This window comes from Diadema antillarum, unplaced genomic scaffold (genome assembly GCF_040938485.1).
Source record: "Diadema antillarum isolate AM-2024a unplaced genomic scaffold, OU_Dant_1.0 scf00000154, whole genome shotgun sequence".
Taxonomy (NCBI): Eukaryota; Metazoa; Echinodermata; class Echinoidea; order Diadematoida; family Diadematidae; genus Diadema; species Diadema antillarum.
The window spans coordinates 54,899-77,381 of record NW_027271043.1 but is presented as its reverse complement, the minus strand read 5'-3'; the positions used below and the strand labels follow the sequence as shown (position 1 = coordinate 77,381).

General features: G+C 37.7%; 1 protein-coding gene across 2 annotated transcripts; it reads right to left on the bottom strand.

Moving 5' to 3' along the window:
- Nucleotides 1–1,288: 1,288 nt before the first annotated feature.
- LOC139721992 (intraflagellar transport protein 56-like) lies at nucleotides 1,289–19,873 on the bottom strand. 2 transcript variants are annotated; one of them, XM_071633319.1, is made up of 16 exons: nucleotides 19,712–19,873; nucleotides 15,198–15,335; nucleotides 14,334–14,550; nucleotides 13,798–13,847; nucleotides 12,795–12,940; nucleotides 11,829–12,000; nucleotides 11,205–11,279; nucleotides 10,350–10,452; nucleotides 9,980–10,089; nucleotides 9,433–9,496; nucleotides 7,861–7,949; nucleotides 7,043–7,126; nucleotides 6,389–6,458; nucleotides 5,814–5,920; nucleotides 3,269–3,402; nucleotides 1,289–2,434 (listed from the first exon to the last, which is right to left on the bottom strand). In XM_071633319.1, the coding sequence occupies exons 1-16, from the start codon at nucleotides 19,712–19,714 to the stop codon at nucleotides 2,317–2,319; spliced, it is 1,680 nt and encodes a 559-aa protein (XP_071489420.1). In that variant the 5' UTR covers nucleotides 19,715–19,873; the 3' UTR covers nucleotides 1,289–2,316. The 2 variants fall into 2 exon arrangements, with proteins under 2 accessions (XP_071489420.1, XP_071489421.1); XM_071633320.1 differs by having other exon boundaries at nucleotides 14,343–14,550.
- Nucleotides 19,874–22,483: the final 2,610 nt, after the last annotated feature.

Sequence of the window (22,483 nt, the reverse complement as noted above, 5' to 3'; positions counted from 1 at the left end):
ATTTACAGAAAGACCAAGTTCTGTGACGTATGTAGCAAGTACTTTTTATTGACATTTCTAGGTATCTACAAATTACACAAGGTTGGAGTGATGACATGAATCAATTTCTCAACACGTGTGATATACACATGCAATCAAGGTGATCGTAAGTCTGTCAAACAAACAAAAGAATCCTTCTGATGTACAAATAAAAATGTGATGTGCTACTACCAAAACGCCAATTCAGATGTTGAGGTTTTAAACATCCAATTTAACACAGCCACAAATTCTTTGCATCATTGCAGAAATATTCTAGATATTTCTGTCTTTTCATCATATTTCATCAGCATGATCATGAATTTGCACAGATTCTCTTTATTCCTGAACTTGGAACAAAGCTACTATTCGAGGGAAATTTGGCTTATCAATAAAGAAAAAAGGAAAGATAAGTATGAATGGGAATTAAAAGCTGAATCAGCATTTCATCACTATGAAAGATTTTATTTTCTAGTGGGCGGCTACAGAACATAAACTGTACACTGTGCACACTGTGCTGCTACTATTTTTCAATTCTGACGAGTCTCCAACCTTCTTGCCTTTTTCCAAGTTCTGTGAATAGGTTACAATACATAAAGGAACAGAATGAGAATGATGTCATAGAATGGACACCATGCATCAAGGGGAGCACTCGGCTTGAGAAGGCGGGACCACGTCACCTTGGCAACCGTGGAGAATTATCTTCCAAAAAGATGCCTCTCTCTCCTGGAGCTGGTACATCTCATCTGTGCTACAATCTCCTTCAAAATGAAGTTACGATGCATGACTCGTGACAAAATGTGCATAATGATATTTTCAGACCTACCAGTACCTCACAGTGTACTGTACAATAGAAGATATCGGTCTGTATCACAATTTCAATATAATTTACACATATATACATATATGTACAATGTTACTTAATAAAGAAGGCATTTTTATTCCCATTGTACAGCAAACTGAATCACTAAACACTTTTTCTGTTGGTGTTTTTTAACACTACTGAGATTGGGCATACAAATATCACATTTTTGTTTTCCTCATATAAAAATCTCATCTCAAGTAATACATGTTTGGAAAACTGCTTTGAAGGACTGAAGTAAGCTTCCTTTCTTGTTTTCAACCAGTGATCAAACTAAATCGTATGGAATACCATTGTGATGAATATCAATACCTTGAAAGAAAGTTGAATGATCTTTAGAGGGTTAAAAATTTCAGTGGACTACTGAAAGTGATGCTCTTAGCCGTGTCTGAATTTAGAAAAAAAAAAAGGACTTTCAACAAGATTGATACGATTACTGCTTCAATCATCCTTCTTTTCATTCCTGACAGCAAAAAATGTCCTGTTCTATATCTTGGGCTGCATCCTCTACTCCTTCAAGTTTGTCTTCCTTTTTTCTCATGTGACACATGTGACTTTATATTTCTTGCTCCTGCTGTGACATTCTACTGCTGTCCCAAGGATGCCTGCCTTTGTCTGCAGGGATCTCTTCTTACAAGTCAGAAATATCCCAGACCAGCTTTCTCCTTTTCCTCAGCTTTCTTCCTATCTCAAATCCACGTCCCAACGATCCCTCTACCAACTCTACCTTGGCATTAACTTTCCCATTTCACACACACAAAAAAATAACAGAAAATGTACGTTCACATAAATTACTGAAGTCTGATGCCTAGTTTCCTCACTCTGCTTTCCCTCCTTAACCATGCTATATCTCATCTCCTCTCATCATTCTGTGTCCAGGCCCATCTGTGCACCAGTCCCTGTGAGTTTTCTCTTTTTTATGTGCTCATTGAAGGTCAAATATTCCTTTTGCAAATGTCATGAAATTTTGCGTGGTTGAACAATGTCTCCCCAAACTGTGAATGAAAAATCTTATGTTATTAAATACACCAGAGTTTTTAAAAAAGAAATGAAAACCTAACCCCTTGTCACTCCAGGATACACTTCCCTCTTGTAAGAAAATAGCGGTTGGAATTTTTTTGTGGTCTGAATAAACTCACTGGAAATCTACGGTATTGTTTTCCTCTCCATCCTAAAGAAGTTTCCAAGTTTATTCTTCTGAGAAAAGGTGTGAATTGCCTACCTCTACAATATACCAGCTTATGAGGAATCCAATTTTCATGGTTGCACAAAAGGGACATACAAACTTTAAACTTAAGGACCACATATCTCATCTCTTCATGCCATCTTTCCCCCTGTAAAATCCTTTTCTCCATTTCTTCTCTTTCTTCTGACATTTCTCCATTTCATGTTCCATCTTGCTCCTCCTTCCGCTGCATCTTCCCTCCGTCTCCCGTCTCCTAGTTACCGATGGGAACCCGGTTGTCCTTGGCCCATTTCTTCATGACCCTGATGATGTACTCCACCTGTGGGTTGCCCGTGTTGCGCAGAATCTGCAGGATGTCTCGCAGCGTCTCTCTGGGAGTGGTAGAACATTGTAAAATGAAATAAACTATGTATGAGAGCACTGGCAATATTGGTACATCAATGCAGGTTAATGGTCAAAGCAGTATTAAACAGTCTGTTGTCATTGTTGTTTTTATTTACCTGGATACTTGATAAGCTAGTTCATGCTTCTAAGCATTTCAAAACACTCAGCCACACACTAACATTCCATCAGAAAGTAAATCAACACTTCACCAGCTTAACAAACTGGAAAACAGCTGTAAAATCTCTGTTTCCTCATTCTGCATTTAAAGATACCAGTTATGCTGTATTCTCACTTCCCTCTCCATTCCTTCTGGTACGGCAGAATGTACGAAAACTCTTATCCATAAAATCTGTGCACAAGTAGTTCTGTATGATTTGGGCAAACTAGATTCAATTAAAGACCGAGGGTTGCAGTTAAATCAAAATTTGACACATCTTGTAACATCTTGTATTTGTGGATTGATATGAAGATGATTTACAGTGAAAATACATGCTTTTGATTCATGGTCATATGTGATCAAAAGAAACCTTGGATAAGTTATATAGTGAGTTCCATGTAGTTCAAAGTCCAGTGGCCAAGCCTGCTGAAATCAAGAAAGTTTGGGACTCCCTTCATTTGATTTTCGTCTCTATTGCTACTAGGTACTTTAGCATGGATACACTTCATAAGCCTTGTGATCTCAAATGAGGTTCACATCAGCTGAACACCACTACTTTCATGCCATTAAACATAGAAATCTATGTTTGCAATCCTGCAGTTGTACTTTCTGAAACTTAGAATGCATCTTTAGTAGACACAAAAATGATCACAAAGTGCTTTACCTTGGTTCATGGCCAGCTATAATCTGCTGGAAGACACCCACACAGGCTCCTCTCTTGCCCTCCCAGTACTCTGGGTTGGGGTCCAGTCTCTCTAACACATCAAAGGCCTTGGCTGCATAGTAGAACTGGCCCATCTGCAGATGGGAAGGAAGGAAAAATATGAAAAGGAGAGAAAAAAAAAACACTTTTATGATTGATTCATTCATTGGCCTGAAGATTTTTAGATGGTTGAAAACTTAAAACTTGTTTTAAATCAGACCTCCTTGAAAACTTGGGCCTTAATGGTCAAATGAATCAAATTTAGACAATCTCTAACAGGCGTGCCGGAAGCAGTTTTGGATTGGGGGGGGGGGGCAAACATTGGAGGGGGCTCAAGATTAGACCATGCATATGTTACACAATATACACATGCACACACACACACACACACACACACACACACACTCACATCTATTATTTATATATATATATATATATATATATATATATATATATGTAAAGTGGCATACGGTGGGTCGAAACATGGGGGGAACCATAAAGTAATTTTGACGGTCTGTACATGCTTGTGCGTGTGTGCGTGAGCAATAATGGGACTACAATACATTACGGAATGTGATACATTCAAGAACGCAGTCATTGAGGAACATTGTAAGTTTTCCTTACATGGATTATGGAATGACGGTGTGAAATGATCGACAAATTATATACTGTCAGCAACATAAGGTGAATGGCATAACAATAAAATGCGAGCGAGCGAAGCGAGCGAGCTTGAAAATTTTGATATTCTACAGTTCCAAAACTGGATTTTTAATTGTAGCTACATATTTCGCTTTGAAATAAATGGGGGCGCATCGGGCGCAACTGCTGGCAATTATTGGCAGCAACATTAGGAGAATGGCATAACGATTCAATGCGAGCGAGCGAAGCGAGCAAGCTTGAAAATTTTGACATTCTACAGTCCCAAAACTGGGGTTTGTAGCTTTATCTTTCACTTTGGAAATTAATGGGGTGGCGCATCAGGCGCAACTGCTGGCAATTATTGGCAGCAACATCAGGAGTATGGCATAACGATTCAATGCGAGCGAGCAAAGCGAGCGAGCTTGAGAATTTTGACATTTTACAGTCCAAAAAGTCCCGTTTGTAGCTATATCTTTCGCTTTGGAAATTAAGGGGGAGCATCGGACGCAACTGCTGGCAATTACTGGCAGCAACATTAGGAGAGCTTGAAAATTTTGACGTTCTAGAGTCCAACAACTGCTGTCGTAGCTATGTTTTTCGCTTTAGAAATTAAGGGGGAGGCGCACCGGGCTCAACTGCTGGATGCGAGCGAGCGAAGCGAGCGAGCTTGAAAATTTTGACATTTTACAGTCCAAAAGCTGCCGTTTGTAGCCACATTTTTTCCCTTTTATTCATATATATACATATTTATTTCATTTTCTTTGTTTATTCATTTATTTTTATTATCATTATTTTTTTTTTTTTTTTTTTTTTTTTTTGGGGGGGGGGGGGCTTTTTTTTGGGGGAAAATGGATTTTGCCCCCCCACTTTTTGGATTGGGGGGCGGCTGCCCCCCCTGCCCCCCCCCCCCCCCCCCCCCCCCCCCACTTCCGGCGCCTATGATCTCTAAGATTCTTCCTATCGAGAAGTCCACTTCTTCTAGAGAGCAATAAAGTGATAGACAGAAAGAAGGATAGGGACAGATGAGAAGAGAAAACCAGAGAAGAATGAGAGCATGAAGGAGGGATGAAGGAGGGAGGGGTAAGGAGAAAAGTGAGTGTATCGCACTTGAGTCACATAGCGCAATGCAGAGAACATTGTGCCAAAGTGCAGTCCATCATACCTGCTGAGCATTGTTATCAATGATGAACAATCCTGCTATACACGAATACCGTATACGCCAAATATTTCACAAATTTTGCAAGGCGGATTCCATTTGGCCAATTTAAAAGCATGTAAAAATATTCAAATTCAAATTCAAATTCAAAGTTTATTTCATTTTTCGACAAGACATACAAGTTACACTTCTTTTGACAACAGAGAATAAGGTAAAACAGAAACATTATGTATCAAAAAGAATGTACAATCTGGAATAATAAACATCATTGGGAAGATTAATTGAAGCATCATAAATACAAAAGGGAAAAAAAAGAAAAAAGAAGAGGAAGAAGTCCTGGAAGCCCACTGAGAATTAGATTCACAAATAAGTACACTTACTCATGTAGACGTGAACAAACATAGGGACAAGACTAGGACAAACAGAAACAAACTGCTGGAGAAAAGGCTGTACGGGACAAAAACGGGATGGGACAAGACTAAACACACGCAAAAAATTTTAATTCTGATCAAGATATGAATGTGACGTGCAGGCATACATTTTCTCTGTTCAGTACTGTACTCCACAACTGCACATCTAAACCACTCGCGAAAATTGTCCAGGGGAGTCCCGATTCGCAAAAAGAATGAGACTCGCTAAACATATGGCATAAACAGTAAAACATGAGGTAAGGGGTAGAGGGAGGATGAGGAGATGGTATTATCAGCTCACCTTGTAGCAGTCATTAGCAATGAGCTGAAGAAGACTGAAGGAGTCCCCTGATGTCTCCATCTTGAGGTACAGCTCCCAGGCCAGCCGGGCCTTGCGATTCATGATGTCTGGAAGAGGTAAAAACAGCATGTCACAATGGCATAATGACCACATTTCATGCACCAGTAGGTCTTAGTCTTTGGAATTCCAGTTTAGCTCTTAGAAAAATGAAGGGACTCCTGAGGAAAATAGCATCCAACAAAGCAACTCACTGAAATTAGATGTTTTAAAATGTTGATCAAGCCCCATCCTCATCGAATAAACAAACAAACCTGGATCAGCTCAAAGAACCAAAGTTAACCTTCAAATCGAAATCTTGCTGTTGGTCACTTTCCCACCAAAATCCAATCCATTCCACTTGAAATCAGGTTTCTAGGGGAATGCATACTAGCTCCCATTGCCCTGGCTAGTTTATACTTGTTAATCATACTGTCTTACATTGCATCTGACAGTGTCAATGCACTCAAAGCACATAGACGATTAAAACTTTTTTAAGTGTCTTGATCTGACTGGGGGTGACTGAATGTTCTACTTACAGCACTTTGCCAGCCAGCTGAGGTACACATAGTCATGCTTGAACTTGTCATTCTGAATGAGCATGAAGATCTGCACAGAAAAGACAAAATGATGAGAGGAAGGAGAGATATAATTAATTCAGAGGTGTGTTGAAGGGCAAAATTACAGATGGAACTACATCCAAGGGAATACATGATATTGAGCTATTCATAAACGTGAACCAATTTCAAGTGAAAAAATCAAAACATTTTGTAGCCTGGGTGTAAACATTTCCATCAATACCTACAAAAATAATGGAATTCATCCAGGAAGAAAATTGTTGCACTGGAGCAGATAGTGTAACCTCTGAAATATCTAGCAAATTATAAATAAGACAACTATTCATTGCATATTTTATCCAAAGGAAGCCTAATGAAATGTGATGAAATAGCATGAAACACAGTAACAGGCTCATTTTATTTCCATACAAGACCATGATGAAAGTGAGACAATTGAATGTTAAATCTGAGGTCAATACTGCAGCGGCAGAGTGAATACGTAAAATGCAATTTCTTCAAACTATCCTTTACATAAATTGAATGTGCAATGGAGCCTCCATAAAGAGGAAATAATCACTTTTTTTCAGAAAGTAGGGAAATTAGCCTTAGTGAGTTCTCTTGAGAAACCTGCTATACCTCTTCTGCCTCTTTGTAGTTTCCAGCAGTGGCTTTGGCCTGGGCATAGTTGAAGTTGAAGTTGTCATCATTGTAGAAGTAGCTCTGATGTGTGGAAGAAGACATGAGTGAAGGATATAAGGTGCATGAACAACAACAGTAAATCTATTCCATCTCAAGAGAAATCAGTTGATCCTATAAAAAGATTATGTGTGCCAGGTAAACTTGGAAAAGTTTCCCCCCTGCAAATTAAAGAACAACATCAGTGAAGTCTTGATTTTACTCCAATATCTAATAAGGTTTGACATCTGAAATGATTTGCATAGCAAATAACGTAAAACACGATATTTTGAATTTTATTCCAATATCTAATAAGATTTGACATCTGGAAAGACTTGCATAGCAAATACTGTAAAACAAAATATTTTGAAAATTTTGCGAATTGGGGCCGACGGTCTTTCTCGCAGCATGAAAGTTTCGCGAATTGCCACTGGCATCAAATGCATATTGCGTAAGCAAGAACTTTCGCATGCATTTTAATTTCGCGAAGTTTGGCGCTCACGAAATTATAATGCACGCGAACATTCCTCGTTTTACAGTAATATGGGGAAAATGGGAGGGGGAATTGGGTAAACTGGATTTAGACTAAATTCATTCTTATTTTCTTTGTAGGAAAATTTTAAGAAAATATATTCCATACATGCCTTTTTCAGTTTCAACTAATTTCATATGACACATATTTTCATTATTACTCCATCTATCGTTTTACGGGGGGGGGGGGGGGGGGGGGGGGGAGGGGAGAGAAGGGGTAAGATGGATGATTGATGAAGTCTAGATACCTTGATTGAGTTGAGATAGATGAGGACATCTTCAAACTGTTTGAGGAGGAAGAAACAGGATGCCATACACTGCCTACCAGGGATGGTATCTGGTGGAAGACATTGGAAGAGAGAATCAATGGTATGCTATTCAATGATACTATCAGGTCAACCTTGCTTAAGTCGATCTCGCATAAGTCAAATAATCACTTAAGCTGAAAGCCTTTCCAAGTTCTCTTCTCTTTATATTCTATTGATTTCAATCCCTCATAAGTCAAATTTTCTCTAAGTCGAGCCTATTTCTTCAGTCCAAATAGATTTGACTTTAGGCAAGGTTGACTGTATGTTCCATCACCAAGTAGAACTGTAGAAACATTTGCATGTATGCTGAGTGCTTTAATGATCCCAGTACTAAAGGACAGAATGAAAAGGCTGATTGCATGTTTTTTTTAAAGGATTTCAAGAAGGAAACGCACTGCCAGGTAACACTCGTACACCAGTCATATGTATTGATCTTAAGATGGCTGGTCAACTAATGTGAGTCTATGAACAGTGATCCAAATAATTTTATCATTTTCAAGAAGAAACTTTTGGTAACGTTACAATCATATATATGCATTGATCTTAAGATGGTTGATCAAGTCATGTGAGTCTCTAAATGATGATCAAATAATTTTGAAAGCTGTGGCAGACAAGGCCTGACCCAAACAACTTTTAAGAGACAAGTCAAACTGAGACAACAATAACGCTAACCACATTCAATTTCATTTTCACTGCAAGGTTTGCTTTGAAAGCTGAAACAGACAGATTTCATGTGCCTGCTGCTTATTGTTTGCTTGTTTCTAATTCCTAGAAATCACCATGTTGTTCTAGTAAATACAGAATGTTTTGCATGTCCACACTGACCTGAGTTTTAAAGGGTGTCATGCTCAATTTGTAGGGAAATAATTTCAGTCAGATTTTCACATGAACCAGATCTGCCCATTTGCATCTTGACTCTAGTTTCCATTCAAAGCAACCTGTTTGAGTATAATGGCAGTTTTCATGCAGTTGTTCTCAGAGAACGATGGAACCAGGATCTCTCGCAACATACAAAGCAAAGCTTAAAGGGATGATATAGTTTTGGTAGAGATGGGATTCAGGTTTTAACTATTTGTGAGATAATCAGAAACCACTTATATGAAATACTGAGGAGCATATGATTCTAAGAGGAATTAGAAGTTTATTTCTTGAAAATCAGTTTTGAAATGGCTGAGATATCAGAAAACCAAGAGGTCCTAATAAAAGGTGGGACCCACCTTTTATTAGGACTTTATTTTTCATTGTTTTTGGATATCTCAGCCATTTCAAAACTGATTTTTATCAAATAAATTTCTATTCCCCTTAGAAATCATAAACTCTTTAAAATTCAATGAAAGAGGTTTCTAATTATCTTGCAAATGTTAAAACCCAAATCTCCATCTCAACCAAAACTATACTATTCCTTTAAGAAGATGGTATCAAAACTGGGATGTAATAATGAAGCACAGCAGACAAACAGGCATACAGTTCCAATGTTACAAGTGACGCAGGAACTGGAAAAGAGTAGCTTACCACATTCACTTGCCGACCCTCCTACCAGCTGGAAGTATTGCTGGGCGATCTTTAGATGCTCCCTCTGAATGCATTTAAACAGGAAATATCATCTATGAATGAGTACATCAAATACTGCAGATTTTGTTGATGTTATCTTGAAGACAACTTCTTCAAAGCAAACCTGGTTGCAGACTCGACATTTAAACAAGTGCTTCAGTACTTTAATGGTTCAATATTATCAAATCTGCTGATGGCAATGACTATAGTCTTTGAACTCCCTTATTTTCCAAAAAGTATAACAACAAAAACAAATAATCTTAACCTGACAGTACCACTCAATGCTCTGGATAGCAAAAGAAATAATTAATCTGCACTTCATGAAACATAACTATAACATCAGACTCAATGATTCATTGGTTCTGCATAGACTGTAAAATTCTGATCAACTTCCTATCTTGCAAGACAGAACAGAACACATATTTGACACACATATTCAAAATAAAGGGGCTAGTAATAGGCTTTTTGTTAAACCTATACATTCTTAACAAAAAGAGATGCAACTCACCGATCCCTGTTCCTGCCCCAGGGCAGCGTTGACTACGCCCTTTAGGATGTACTCTTGGGGTGTGGTAGGCTCCAGGTCCTTGATCAGATTGTATGCTTCATTGACGTCATCTGCGGAGGGGAAGATACATCAACACTTGAAACCATCACATTGCAAATCTTTGCAGGTGTCTTCAAGCTGAGTGATGACCTGGTTACTGTTTTTAGAATTTTTATTTATTTATTTTTTTTTACATTCTTTAATCAGGCATAGATACATCTTTGGTGTTCGTGTTGAAAAAGTATATTACTCATTTAGAACATTCTTTGCAAACTACTAAGAGAGGGAAAAAAAGCATGAAACACCAGAAAACAATGACATCCAGTCATACCTTGCTTCAGATAATAGATGACAAGATTGAGCCTGGCCTCGGGAATGACATCAATCAGAGGGGGAAGTACCTGAAGGGCTCCCTCGCCTGCCCGGAACACAACCTAAGTGAATATAAACCAAGCAAAAGAGAGACATGAAAAGGTCACTTACGATTGGTAATAGTCATCTTTCTACAATCATACCTAGAAAAAACATCTTCCCTTCTGAGATATCAATACTGCTGTATTAGCCATATATTTTGCAGGTTGTTTTTTTTTCACAAATTTCACAAGTCAAGTGTTATTCGCAAATATAACAACACACAAAAATCATGATGCCAAAATGAAAAGCCGAATGAACAAGGCGCGTGATAATACTGTACTCTATGATCACAACTTTAACCACCTGCAAAATTGTTGGGAAGTCTTGATTCGCAACAAACAAACAAACAAATAAACACCTAGACAGGCTAAATATAGGGTGTTTACAGTATTTTATCCTCAGTTTAATCTGCATCATACTACGGACAGAGGAAGGTACATTAACTTCCTTGTAATGTGACTTCTGCCTGAAGTTTACTTTTGTTTGTCTTCTGTGCAAAAGGGCAATCAACAGAAGAAACCACTAAAAGGAAGACTCAATATGACTGGTATATAATCATCAACAGACACCATGGCCAATCCTTATTTTCCTTGTCCCCATCTGCATCTTCATCATCATCATCATCATCATCATCATCATCATCATCATCATTTTCACCATCCCATCATCATTTTCACCATCATAATCATCTGATTCCTCATCACTGTCGTAATAAAAGTGCCACCAACATTCAACACACCACAGGTGTACCAATATGGGAGGCAGGTCTCACCAGGTTGTGTTTGATGAGGTCCTGGGCAAATGTGAATGAAGGGGAGGCCAGGTCCTGTAGGTTCTTCAGTTCAGCCTGTTGGTCAAACACAAATTTAGCACAGCAATGTACTCCTGTCTCTCAAACATCCATAAGAAAAGAATGAACTGGTTTTCTGTTCGAATATGAGCTTTGAAAAAAATGCCAATAAATAAGAGTCTTTATGACAACTTTTAAAGTAGAAGCCGTCATTAAATTAACGGCGTCACGAGTAATCAAACAGAAACTGCACTGTACAGTGGTATCCAATCCTGTGATTGGACAACAGCATTGGAGTAATGTTCCATTTGCCTATAAAGCTTATACTTTTTGCACTACCATTCCAAGGTTTAACACAATCCCTTAGAGGTTTACACATTAAAATTTTGAAATGGACAATCATATCATCACAATAGCATACACAACACTATGATAATGTCACTTCGGAAACTGATCATATGTGCTCTCTCAGTTGTATAGCTTTGTCAAATTGTTTTTACAATTTCTCTGAAGGCTTTTCGTGGACCGGAAAAAAAAATCACATCAATCCCCATATTGTACACAGCCCTGCCCCTGAACAATGCAATCACAATCTCGGGGGCTCACCTCTGCTGCCTTGCCGTTGTAGAGCCTGAAGTGATTGCACGCTTTGAGGTTGAGGGCAATGGCACTGTCTTGGTAGTTCTGAAGGTACACCGCCAGCACCTCCTGAGACACATCGTAGTAGTCAAGCTTGTAGTAGCACAGCGCCACATAAACGTTAAGAGCCAGGTAGTCCCTGAAAAGGGTCAAAGATTATAGCATTGGGTCAAAGGTCATGGTGACAGGTCAATATGTCAGCTATGTGTTACAGCAAAGGGAAGTACATCACTTCCGATATTATACTAAGGAAAAATCAAATAGCAAATCATTAAGGAGTTGAGCAAAATTACATAAAATCTACATATTCATATTTTCCATAATTCCATGAATGCATTCCATGTTTACATCACAACAGCATCTACTGCTTATCAGTAAAGGGGAAACACTACTGGTATATAATAGTTCTGAATTCTCTTTACTCATCTCCAGTATTTTAATTCATCTTAGCAAAATCAAATGTGAATACTGAATCATCTACATGCTGGCAACAGCTCAAACAACATGTTTTGCTTACTGTGCTGCACATCGTCTTTAGACCCTCTACCATTCTCTGCTGTGGGAATTGCAAAACAGCCTTCATGGATGAGTAACCATGCTGTCACTCACATTGTATCAAAATTTTGATTCTGTCTACAAAAATCTTTCAGCTTTGAATGCTCTCTGAAGGAAACCAAACCTGAGAATACTGTAAAAGTGAAAATTGTTGTGTATTTTATGCAACATGAAGCTCGCATTACTTAAAGCATGCTGATATTTTTGCTGTTGATAATCATGTAATGATATTTCATATGTTTGATCACCCCAAATTAAACACACACGAAATTCATTTTATCTGACTAAGCTTGCTAATGCAAAAATGTCCACTTTTACAGTATAGGCAAAAAACCTCCTCCATGAACCATGATATTCAATCTAGCAATGAGACAATACCTGTTGTCGAGCAGGATGCGCTTGTAGATGTCGATGGCCTCCTGGTAGTGGCTGCGGAGGTAGTGGATGGAGGCGAGGCTGAGCTGGTCTTCGATGACGTCCTGCAGGGACTGGTGGTAGCTCATTAACCGGGATTCATCGTTGAACTGAAATGGGGGAAGATGAGGGGAAGGTAAAATTACTAATGCATCATTTTTCTTTTTTCAGCTACTGCCACAGAATACGGAAATATAAGAATGGTTGACCACATAATCTGCTTGCACATGGGAGTGTCAAACCCGCATTTTGCTCTCTGAACCTGTGAAGCATTCTTTCTGTGATGAAATGGTTACCATTCAACTCTGCAAAGAGTACTGTAGTTGCACATACTCTGCTACCACTATTACTACTTCTACTCCTGCTGCTGCTGCTGCTGTTACTACTACTACTACTACTACTACTACTACTACTACTATACTACTACTATTACTACTACTACTACTACTACTACTACTACTACTACTACTACTACGACTACTACTACTACTACTACTACTACTACTACTACTACTACTACCACCTCCTACCACTACTACTGCTACTGCTACTACTATTTCTACTGCTGCTGCTGCTGCTATTACAACTGATACTACTACTTCCACTACTGCTACCACCCAGAAATTGTTGTAAAAGAAACTACCAGGAAGCAACGCTGTGCTTGTAAATGGTACTCATTCAATTATTGCATGTAATTTCACTGCACACTCCAGAAGTGTGCAATAAGACAACAACAAAACAAGTGGGTACTAGTACCATGTTGTGTGAATCTTTTAATGTCAGCCTGACAATGCAAATAGTTGTTTTTTATTCTACAACACTGGTATGGTATACACTTTACATTCTTTTGTAAATAATCATATATCAGAAATGCATAGTATTGTACTTGTACAATCTACAAGAAATGTGTATGATACAGAGCATGCAGGATGCAAGAGAGACTATTCGACAGCTCATCTAATCTTACCTTCTGTGATAAGTGAAACAGCAGTCTGTTCTGTAGGCCGCTTTTGGGAGCTGAAATAGAATAGCAGTCAAAAAGAAAATTAGCTGAATCTCACATCAATTTACATCACAAGTGCACAATGGTTCCACTACACATTGATGAAAAAATAGAGAGCAAATCTGAAAAATGATTTGTTTTGGTGGGTGCTGTGCATCAAAATGAGGATGAATTTGCTTTGCACAACAGCAACTGTAATTTCATGCATATGCATGAGAAAGAAACAGTAACTTCCACAAAGTTTTATCTTTTGGCATCTGTGTGCATGAACTGCTCACAATAGTTTGTAACAAAAACAATCATCCATTTAAGAACTAAAAAAAAATCTTGGAAGCAATCCAAGTGAAAAGAATTATGAAACAGGTTATTACGGGGAAAAAGAAGAATCAAGAAAGAATGAGAAAAATGTTAAAAATGATACTTACTTAAGAGATGAGTAAAGCTCATCTCCGTTAGGATATGTACGTGGATTTTTTTTTTTTTTTTTCATTGGAACTCACACGTCTCACCTTTTTTGGCCGCATCATCAGACTCGGGGTACATGCCAAGAAAGAAGTAGCAGCAGGCCAGGTTGACCCAGACGTCGGGGTTGATGTTCTCCTTCTTGGTCAGCTTCTCATACTCCAGCATGGCCTGTTTGTAGTCCCCCAGGTGGAAGAGGCAGAAGGCCAGCCAGAGGTCCGTCTCGTCAGAGCCCTTGCCACTGTGGCGGGTGAACTGAGAGGAAAAGAAAATCCCAGGTCAGGTAATGACAGGAAGGTGGAGGGTGAGAGGAATGATGGGAGCATACATTTAATGATCAGATTTCCTGATATAAGATTTAGTCTATGGCAGATACAAATATTTCTTATTCAAAAAACAAAACAAACAAACAAACATACAAACAAAAAACATCTAACTACAACTGGGAAACTCACTGAAAATGGAAGAAGGCATGCCAGATCTCATTCCTGTCTATTACATGGTGACTATACGGATTTGTAGTCGTTGTTTCATCTTTTAATGAGCATTCAATTAATCTTGACAGAATCAGACATGTAGGCCTACGAAGGCTAATTACTAGGGTAGGATTTCTATGTTTTTTTTCACTTCCTCTGCACATTCAAATAAAAGTTAACAAATAAAACAAGGGCATGTATTTATGTTGATATTTTCTACTCGATAAAACACTTATTCCAAATCAAGCAATAACCATTAACTGTAACTCTTCATCCTTCATTAAGGTATGGCATTATGCTGTCAAAGTATGCTGTGCAGGACAATGACATAAAAATGGTAAAATGTGTAGATATAAAACCGGAGTTAGTGTCAATCCAGTATTGATGTTTCAGGAAAATGTAATGTCAGTACAGATTGGCACCTACCTCTAATAAAGTGACAGCTCCTGTGTAGTCTCGTGCATCCAGGAACTCCTTGAGTTTTGGCATCTGCTTCTTCTTCTTCGTCTCCTGGGCAGGAGTTGTCGAGCCTGGCCCTGTGGCAGGCTTTTGCCTTGAGAGCATCTTGATGAAATAAAGTCAATGCAGAGGCTTGTTAACAAACAGAAACAAAATGACACTTGAACGTGTATTTCAGCTTTGTATGGCAAATCTATGCTGTTGTAATAAAACAGACTTTTTGAAAGAAAATTTCCTCTAAAGCTCTTAGAAGTTACGAACACACGAAAACTAGAGAAAGAGAAAGAAAAAGAGGGGGAATTAGCACTTATAAACAAAAATATAAGCAGACGTTTTAGTGTACTGTTATCTAGTGTAAATCATCAAACAATTCTAAGACGGTCACTCTTATCATCAGCATATATCAGTATACAACTACAGTGGTTTCTTACGACACATGCAAGAAACATAATTGTGGTCCTGGACACACCCGATTTACAATTACAAGGTCTGCACTTCAGACAAATTATTAGCAATATTACTGTACCTCAACTTATTGCTCACTCTTGTAGTTGTAGACAAATATTTAATGAGAAAATACAATGTCATTGTACTTTCTCATTAAATATTTGTCTAGGAGTGAGTTGAGGTACAGTAGCATTATCATTATTAATAATTTGAATGAGAAATAAAAGTTTGTTTGCTTCATATAATTGCCACACTCAGATGCTGTTAAATGAAATGTGTACCACCAGTACACAAAAGTGAGAGCAATACAGGGGTAATGGGGCCATGCTCTGTTTGACCTGAATTTGACACAGATATTCTATCTTACACTACAGAAATGTATTCTGGCATGTTTCACTTTCTCAATGGTGCTAATTGTAAACAAAATGTGACAATCAGTAATGAAATAATTGCCATTAAAATATTGTGGGATGACTACAGAAATCGTATAGTTACCAATGGTTGCTACAGTACCGTAGTTATGGGTGAACTCGGCCTAGCGAGTAAAGTCGGCCGCCAGCGCGCACAGTACAATTTTAGGGCAAGTCCAAGATAAGGTCCCCTCAGAAGGCAAAATTTCATCTTTGCTCAATATTGACATGTTTGGTATCATTTTGAAGCTTATGAGTTGAAGTTTTGATTTCCATGGAGGAAAAAATTATATTACGTAAATTTATGCAAATTTCAAGGGCTTCATTTGCATAAATGTGAAACACAGCGTTACGTATGGGACATTTATAAAAATTCATATTAATTCAAAGGAAAGCAAATCATATTTGATTAATATGTGGACATAAGAAGTTCATCAAATAGTTTAACTTAGTATAAAAATTTAGGGATTATGCAAATGATTATGCAAATTAGCTCATGTCCTATCATGAGATGTCCCATACGTAACAAATTGAGGTCATTTTTTTAGGTTTTTTCTGAAATTGCTAAGGTTATATTAATGCCCTTTTGGAAAGTTCTAATTTATTGTTTAGAGAAATTAAACACCATAGAAAAAAGAAAAAACAGTAAAAGGAATATTTTTTATTAGGCATTGAAATAATGTTACGTATGGGACAAATGCGTTACGTATGGGACATCCTCATACATAATGCATGTGAATGCATGTAGCTAGCTGGGAAGGTCTCTCAGTACACAAATGGTCAATCATCCTGAAGAAAGCATCCCAACATTGTAGCTACTTTTTGAGTTATAGACACTTTAAACAATACATGTACTTGACTGAACAATTTTCAGAAAGGGGGAGGGGAAAATGGCAAAATATACAATGAAAAATCAGCATTAAAGGGATGGTATAGTTTTTTGTAGAAATGGGGATTCAGTTTTCAACATTTAATGAGATGATTGGAAACCAATTATATGAATTACTAAAGAGCATACAATCCTAAGACTAGAGGAATTCAAAGTTTAGTGATGGAGATCCAATTTGAAATGGTTGTGATATAAATATTTAAACAGAATATAAAGTAAAATGATTTTTTTTATTTTTATTGCAAGTGATACACAAATTGTCCTTATTCAGGTTTCAATAATAGCCACGACAAAATTCATGGGTATACATACTGAGGTGTGACTCGAATCAATGACCTGACTGCTAGACAGACATCATATATCTACTCGATCACTGGGGTTCCACGCAGCAGGTATTGCTTATTTATAAAAATCAATATTTCTTGTGTCAAGTTGTTTTTATCGAAACGAAATGGCAAGCTGCCCTTCATCAATGGAAGTAAACACTTTAAACTATTCAATTTTTCAGTACCAAGGTACTGTAGTAACTATCCTGATAAAAATAGGGCATACATAAAAATATAGAATATGATTAAATATGATTATGAGGGTAAATATTTGGGGAATATTGTTCCCTTGTCAATCTGGATCAGTATTTGAGTAGTTTCAACTGATTCCATTTCAGTAATTATGCAAAAATTTGTTTATGGGTATTTTGCAAAATTATTTTGCAAAATACCCATAAACATGTCTCTCAACACACTAAACGAATGGGGGACAAAGGGCATGCATACTCAGGTTGGTCATAAAAATATAAAAATATGATTGAATATGATTAGGATGGTGAATATTTGGGGAATATTGTTTCCTTGACAATCTGGATCAGTATTTGAGTAGTTTCAACTGATTTTACTTCAATAATTATGCAAAATACCCATAAACATGGTTCTTCACACACTAAATGAATGGGGGACAAACTGTCCCATACGTAACTGTCCCATACGTAACACGTCATGTCTGTCTTTAATTAGAACCTGTAATTAGAGCTTTTTACCTAATGACACGAAACTTACCTGTGATAATCTTGAGTGTTGTGACTTTCATCACAGTGAGTTACAAGTTGTAGAATGAAATACTTTCAGAGAGTTTTGAGGTTGAAAAAAATGTTCAAAAAAACAAAATTTTTCTGGTCCCATACGTAATGGCACATATTTTGTCTTCTAGAATAAAATTGTGAAGGTCATTTTTCTCCATTTTTTGCATGATTATACTTCTCCTAGATATCAATCACCATGATAAAGTTTAATAAGATCAAAAGCCATTAACACTATTTTTCAGGTCATAAAAGTCTCTGAATGTCCCATACGTAACACGCGTGTTATCTTGGACTTGCCCTTTAATGTACTGTGCGCGCTGGCGGCCGACTTTACCCGCTAGGCCGAGTTTACCCATAACTCAGTTCGGGAAACCCACTCACAAGGGGGGCCCCTCCTTATAAGTATAAACCCGTCCCCCTTATAAGTAACCCCGTCCCCCTTATAAGTAACCCCCGGGGCACCCCTTATAAGGAGTCTCCACGCTTTTTTGCAATGCAACGCGAAAATGAAAGGACTGCGGCAATTCGCTTGATTATGTCCATAAAGCTTCACAAGTTTCCTAGTTACTAGAATGCTAGAGTGCAGACGTGGCGACTCAGTCGCCACGTCTGCACTCAAGCATTGCCGTGCCGCCGCGCCTGGCGACACTCACGCCTGTAATCGCTCGCATTTCAGCATTCGCATGGGTCGTTTGACATCGCATTTAAATCCATGATTTTAGATATGATGCCTCGAACCGATTTTGCTCAAATTTCGTGCGTAACTAGGAAACTTGTGAAGCTTTATGGACATAATCAAGCGAATTGCCGCAGTCCTTTCATTTTCGCGTTGCATTGCAAAAAAGCATGGAGACTCCTTATAAATAAGGGGTGCCCCGGGGGTTACTTATAAGGGGGACGGGGTTACTTATAAGGGGGACGGGTTACTTATAAGGAGGGGCCCCCCTTGTGAAAATCATCTGCTGAGCAGTGAAGATAGCTAGCCACTTTGATGGAAAGCTGGGCCCAGCTACAGCTGTGAGAATCGTTAACGCGAATCGTTCAGGCTAACTGCATGTGTAGCGTTACAACTGGGAGCGTCCCGGGGTTAAGTTAGGATCTACTAAATTTACATCCACATTTAACTGTTTCTCATCAGCATGATTAGAGCATTTACCGGTACTCTATAAGAGAGCTTTAACACTTGTTAGAAACTCTAAACAATAAAACTACCAGGGCACCTAGTATTATCAACACCTCGATTTTTCTTTGTCTGACTAGGTAAGACTGACCATCGCACATCTATCTGCATTGCCAATGCCATTGCAATTGCATTGCGTTGTCAGTAAAACCAAAAAACCAAACAACACGTTTAGAGTCTAGGTCTATGTGCAATTGGAAAACTGATGATATGCGAGTTCGATTATCATTTATGATTCAATTCAAATTTAACATCAGAATGTTCCCGTTCTACCCTAAAAAATTCTGCCCGTAACCTCTGTCAGCTTAAAGAGTAACTTAGACGGCAATCCGCGGTGAGGCGGAGTCGCGATCGTCGGCTAGGAAAAATTGCGATAGCGTCTAATGTTGCTAAGCCACCGGTGCGGTGCAGGGGACAAGTTCCCACACAATAACGTAGTAGGCTACTGACTGAGACACAAGTCTTTGGTACTTTACTTACCATTTTGACAACGCAATGTGGTAGAAATCACTTATTCCACACAAAGACACGCTATTTCAAAAATTCATGAATGAAAGGTTGGTCATCTAATATTACAAACAGTCATGATGAGCTCATTCTTCTTAAATTTCACGTTAAACAAGACCCCAGCGACACACGAAAACCGACTTCAGCTCAATGCGATCGCAGGAATTTCGTACCATTTCGAAACGATAGAGGGCGACAAAAGAACATGATCCTCACTACTGAGCAGCAAAAGTGAGCGCCACCTGCAAATTCTCTCTAACCATGTGGAGCAAAGAGTATAGAAGCTAAATAACTAATGCTCTGTAGAATAATTAATCATTCAAACAGTTTTAATTCAGTTTTATCTCTTTGTTGATCGGGGTTTGAAGCAGCCACCTTTCTGAGCTATTTGAAGACTTATTGGGAGAAGATGCATTTTGAAGTCAAACAAACTGTTTATCAGCTGTTGAATAAAGTGAAATGAAACTAGTATGATTAAACGGGGGACATATAAATAAAAAGAAAATACCATCCATAGAATAGTTGTTATTTTCGTTGTTATTATCACGTGGATCTGTCTCTTTTAATGTGATGAGATATTCGCTAAACTATTGTTGAATCATTTTCTTTCTTCTGCTGTGCACAGCCTGAGTGGATCACGATGAAGATGGTGTAGCTCTTATGGTTTAGCTCTTCACCTTGAACACAGTGTTGCGTTGTTTTAGGTTTAAATTTTAATTTCATTCTTTGTATTTTTGTATTCCAAAAATATATCGTTTTGTAATTGTTATTCAGAGCTAAAAAATGAATGAATAAACAAATTTACTATTCAATTTAAAAGAACTGCTAATAATGCGTCGTTCTTTCTCCCCCAGTCTTCTTATTTGAACAACAGATTTAGAAAATTGCTCTCCCACTTTGATATTCATATTTCTTTTGTATTTACTTAAATACCGAGTGGACGCCTATTTGTCCCGTCGGTGACATATATATATATATATATATATGAGATATGAGATAGGAATATGTTTAGTGGCATGATGCTGATGTTTTACCAAATGCTTTTGTCATCATGGGAATAATAATATATTTGAGACAATGAAGACAGTATAGATCCCAAAGATGACAAAAGCATTTTGTACAAATATCAGCATCACATCTCACTATATTACATTTATATACAGGGTGGCCCAAAAAGAACGGAACGCCTAAGAATTTTAATTTTAGCAATATTTTTTTCTAATATGTCATTATTTTGTATACGATTGGAAAGGCCATTCTTTTTCCAAAAGAATGACACCAAGTTCTTTCATTTTGGTTAATGCATCATGGTTTTAGGACCATTTGTGTCAACCCTTGCAATTTTCAAAATGTGATCATTTTACACTCTCAGAGACACCGAAATAAGCGAGAATTCAGCTTGCCATAGAAGCAGTAACAATCACAATGTGTGGAATGTGGCTATCATTGTCCGTTACCATTGTGAATGAGACGACGTGACGACAATAACACTGTCCGCCCCACATTCCGCACATTGCGAACGCTACTGGTTCTACGGTAAGCCGAATTTTCACTGGTTTCTGTATCTCTGAGAGTGCAAAATGATCACATTTTGAAAATTGCAAGGGTTGACAAAAATGGGCCAGAAAGCGTAACGCAATAACTGAAATTAAAGAGCTTGGTGTCATTCTATTGGAAAAAGAATGGCCTTTCTAATAGTATGCAACATGATGACATATTTGCAACGATATTGCTGAAATTAAAGATCTTAGGCGTTCCGATCTTTTTGGGCCACCCTGTATATATATATATATATATATATATATATATATATATATATATATATATATATATATATAGGTAGTCCACGTGTTGGCAAGCTAAAAAGATAAGTAACAAAACTGCAACAAAGTTCATGCTGTATTCACCAACGGTTTATTTCTTCACACAAATTTTCGAGCGTCTCGCCGCCCTTTCTCAAGTGTTGATACTGAGAGAACATTTGTTCCATTTGAACCATATATATAATATATATATATATATATATATATATATATAATATGTTGGTAAGGGGCAACAATGATATATTTGAAAGCATGAAGTGAGAAAGAAAGAGAAGAGCAAACTCTACAAAAAACATTTACCTCACACAAACAGAAATCAAGCTCATACTCTTGGCTCTCAATTCATTTTCAATCTTTTGAATGTATAGGAATGACACGCTGCAGAACATCATCATAATACCCAGTTCATATACTGTAAAACATGATATATTCGCGGCATGAAATTTTCGCGAATTGGAGCTGACAGCCTTTTTCGTGGCATGAAAATTTCTTGAAGTGCTAATGGCGTTCAATGCATATAGTGTAAATAAGAACTTTCGCGTGCAATTTAATTTCGCGAATCTTGGCGCTCACGAAATTCGCGAAATTAAAGTGCACGCAAAAATTCTTTGTTTTACAGTAGTTCTACCAACATTACACCAAGTGCAAAAATAATTAAAGCTCTGTACATGTCAAAGTCTATTCATAAATACTGACTTTACATCTACACACTCATCTCACCTTTTATTTTCATGAGGAATAATATAATAATTCCATCTTACATATGTACATCTTAAAAATGCCTTTAATATCAGCCAAAATAAGACCCAGGTGCAAATATATGACAATGTACAATATGTACAGAAGTTACAAATAACTCCATTAAATGCCACTGTAAAAGTGGAAATTTTCGTGGTGAGGAAATTTTTGCAAAAATATAAGT

Coding starts and splice junctions, on each gene's coding strand:
- LOC139721992 (XM_071633319.1), bottom strand. Junction 9,497..9,979: donor TGGGGCAGGAACAGGGATCG/GTGAGTTGCATC, acceptor AAATGCATTCAG/AGGGAGCATCTAAAGATCGC. Junction 7,950..9,432: donor AGGGTCGGCAAGTGAATGTG/GTAAGCTACTCT, acceptor GTCTTCCACCAG/ATACCATCCCTGGTAGGCAG.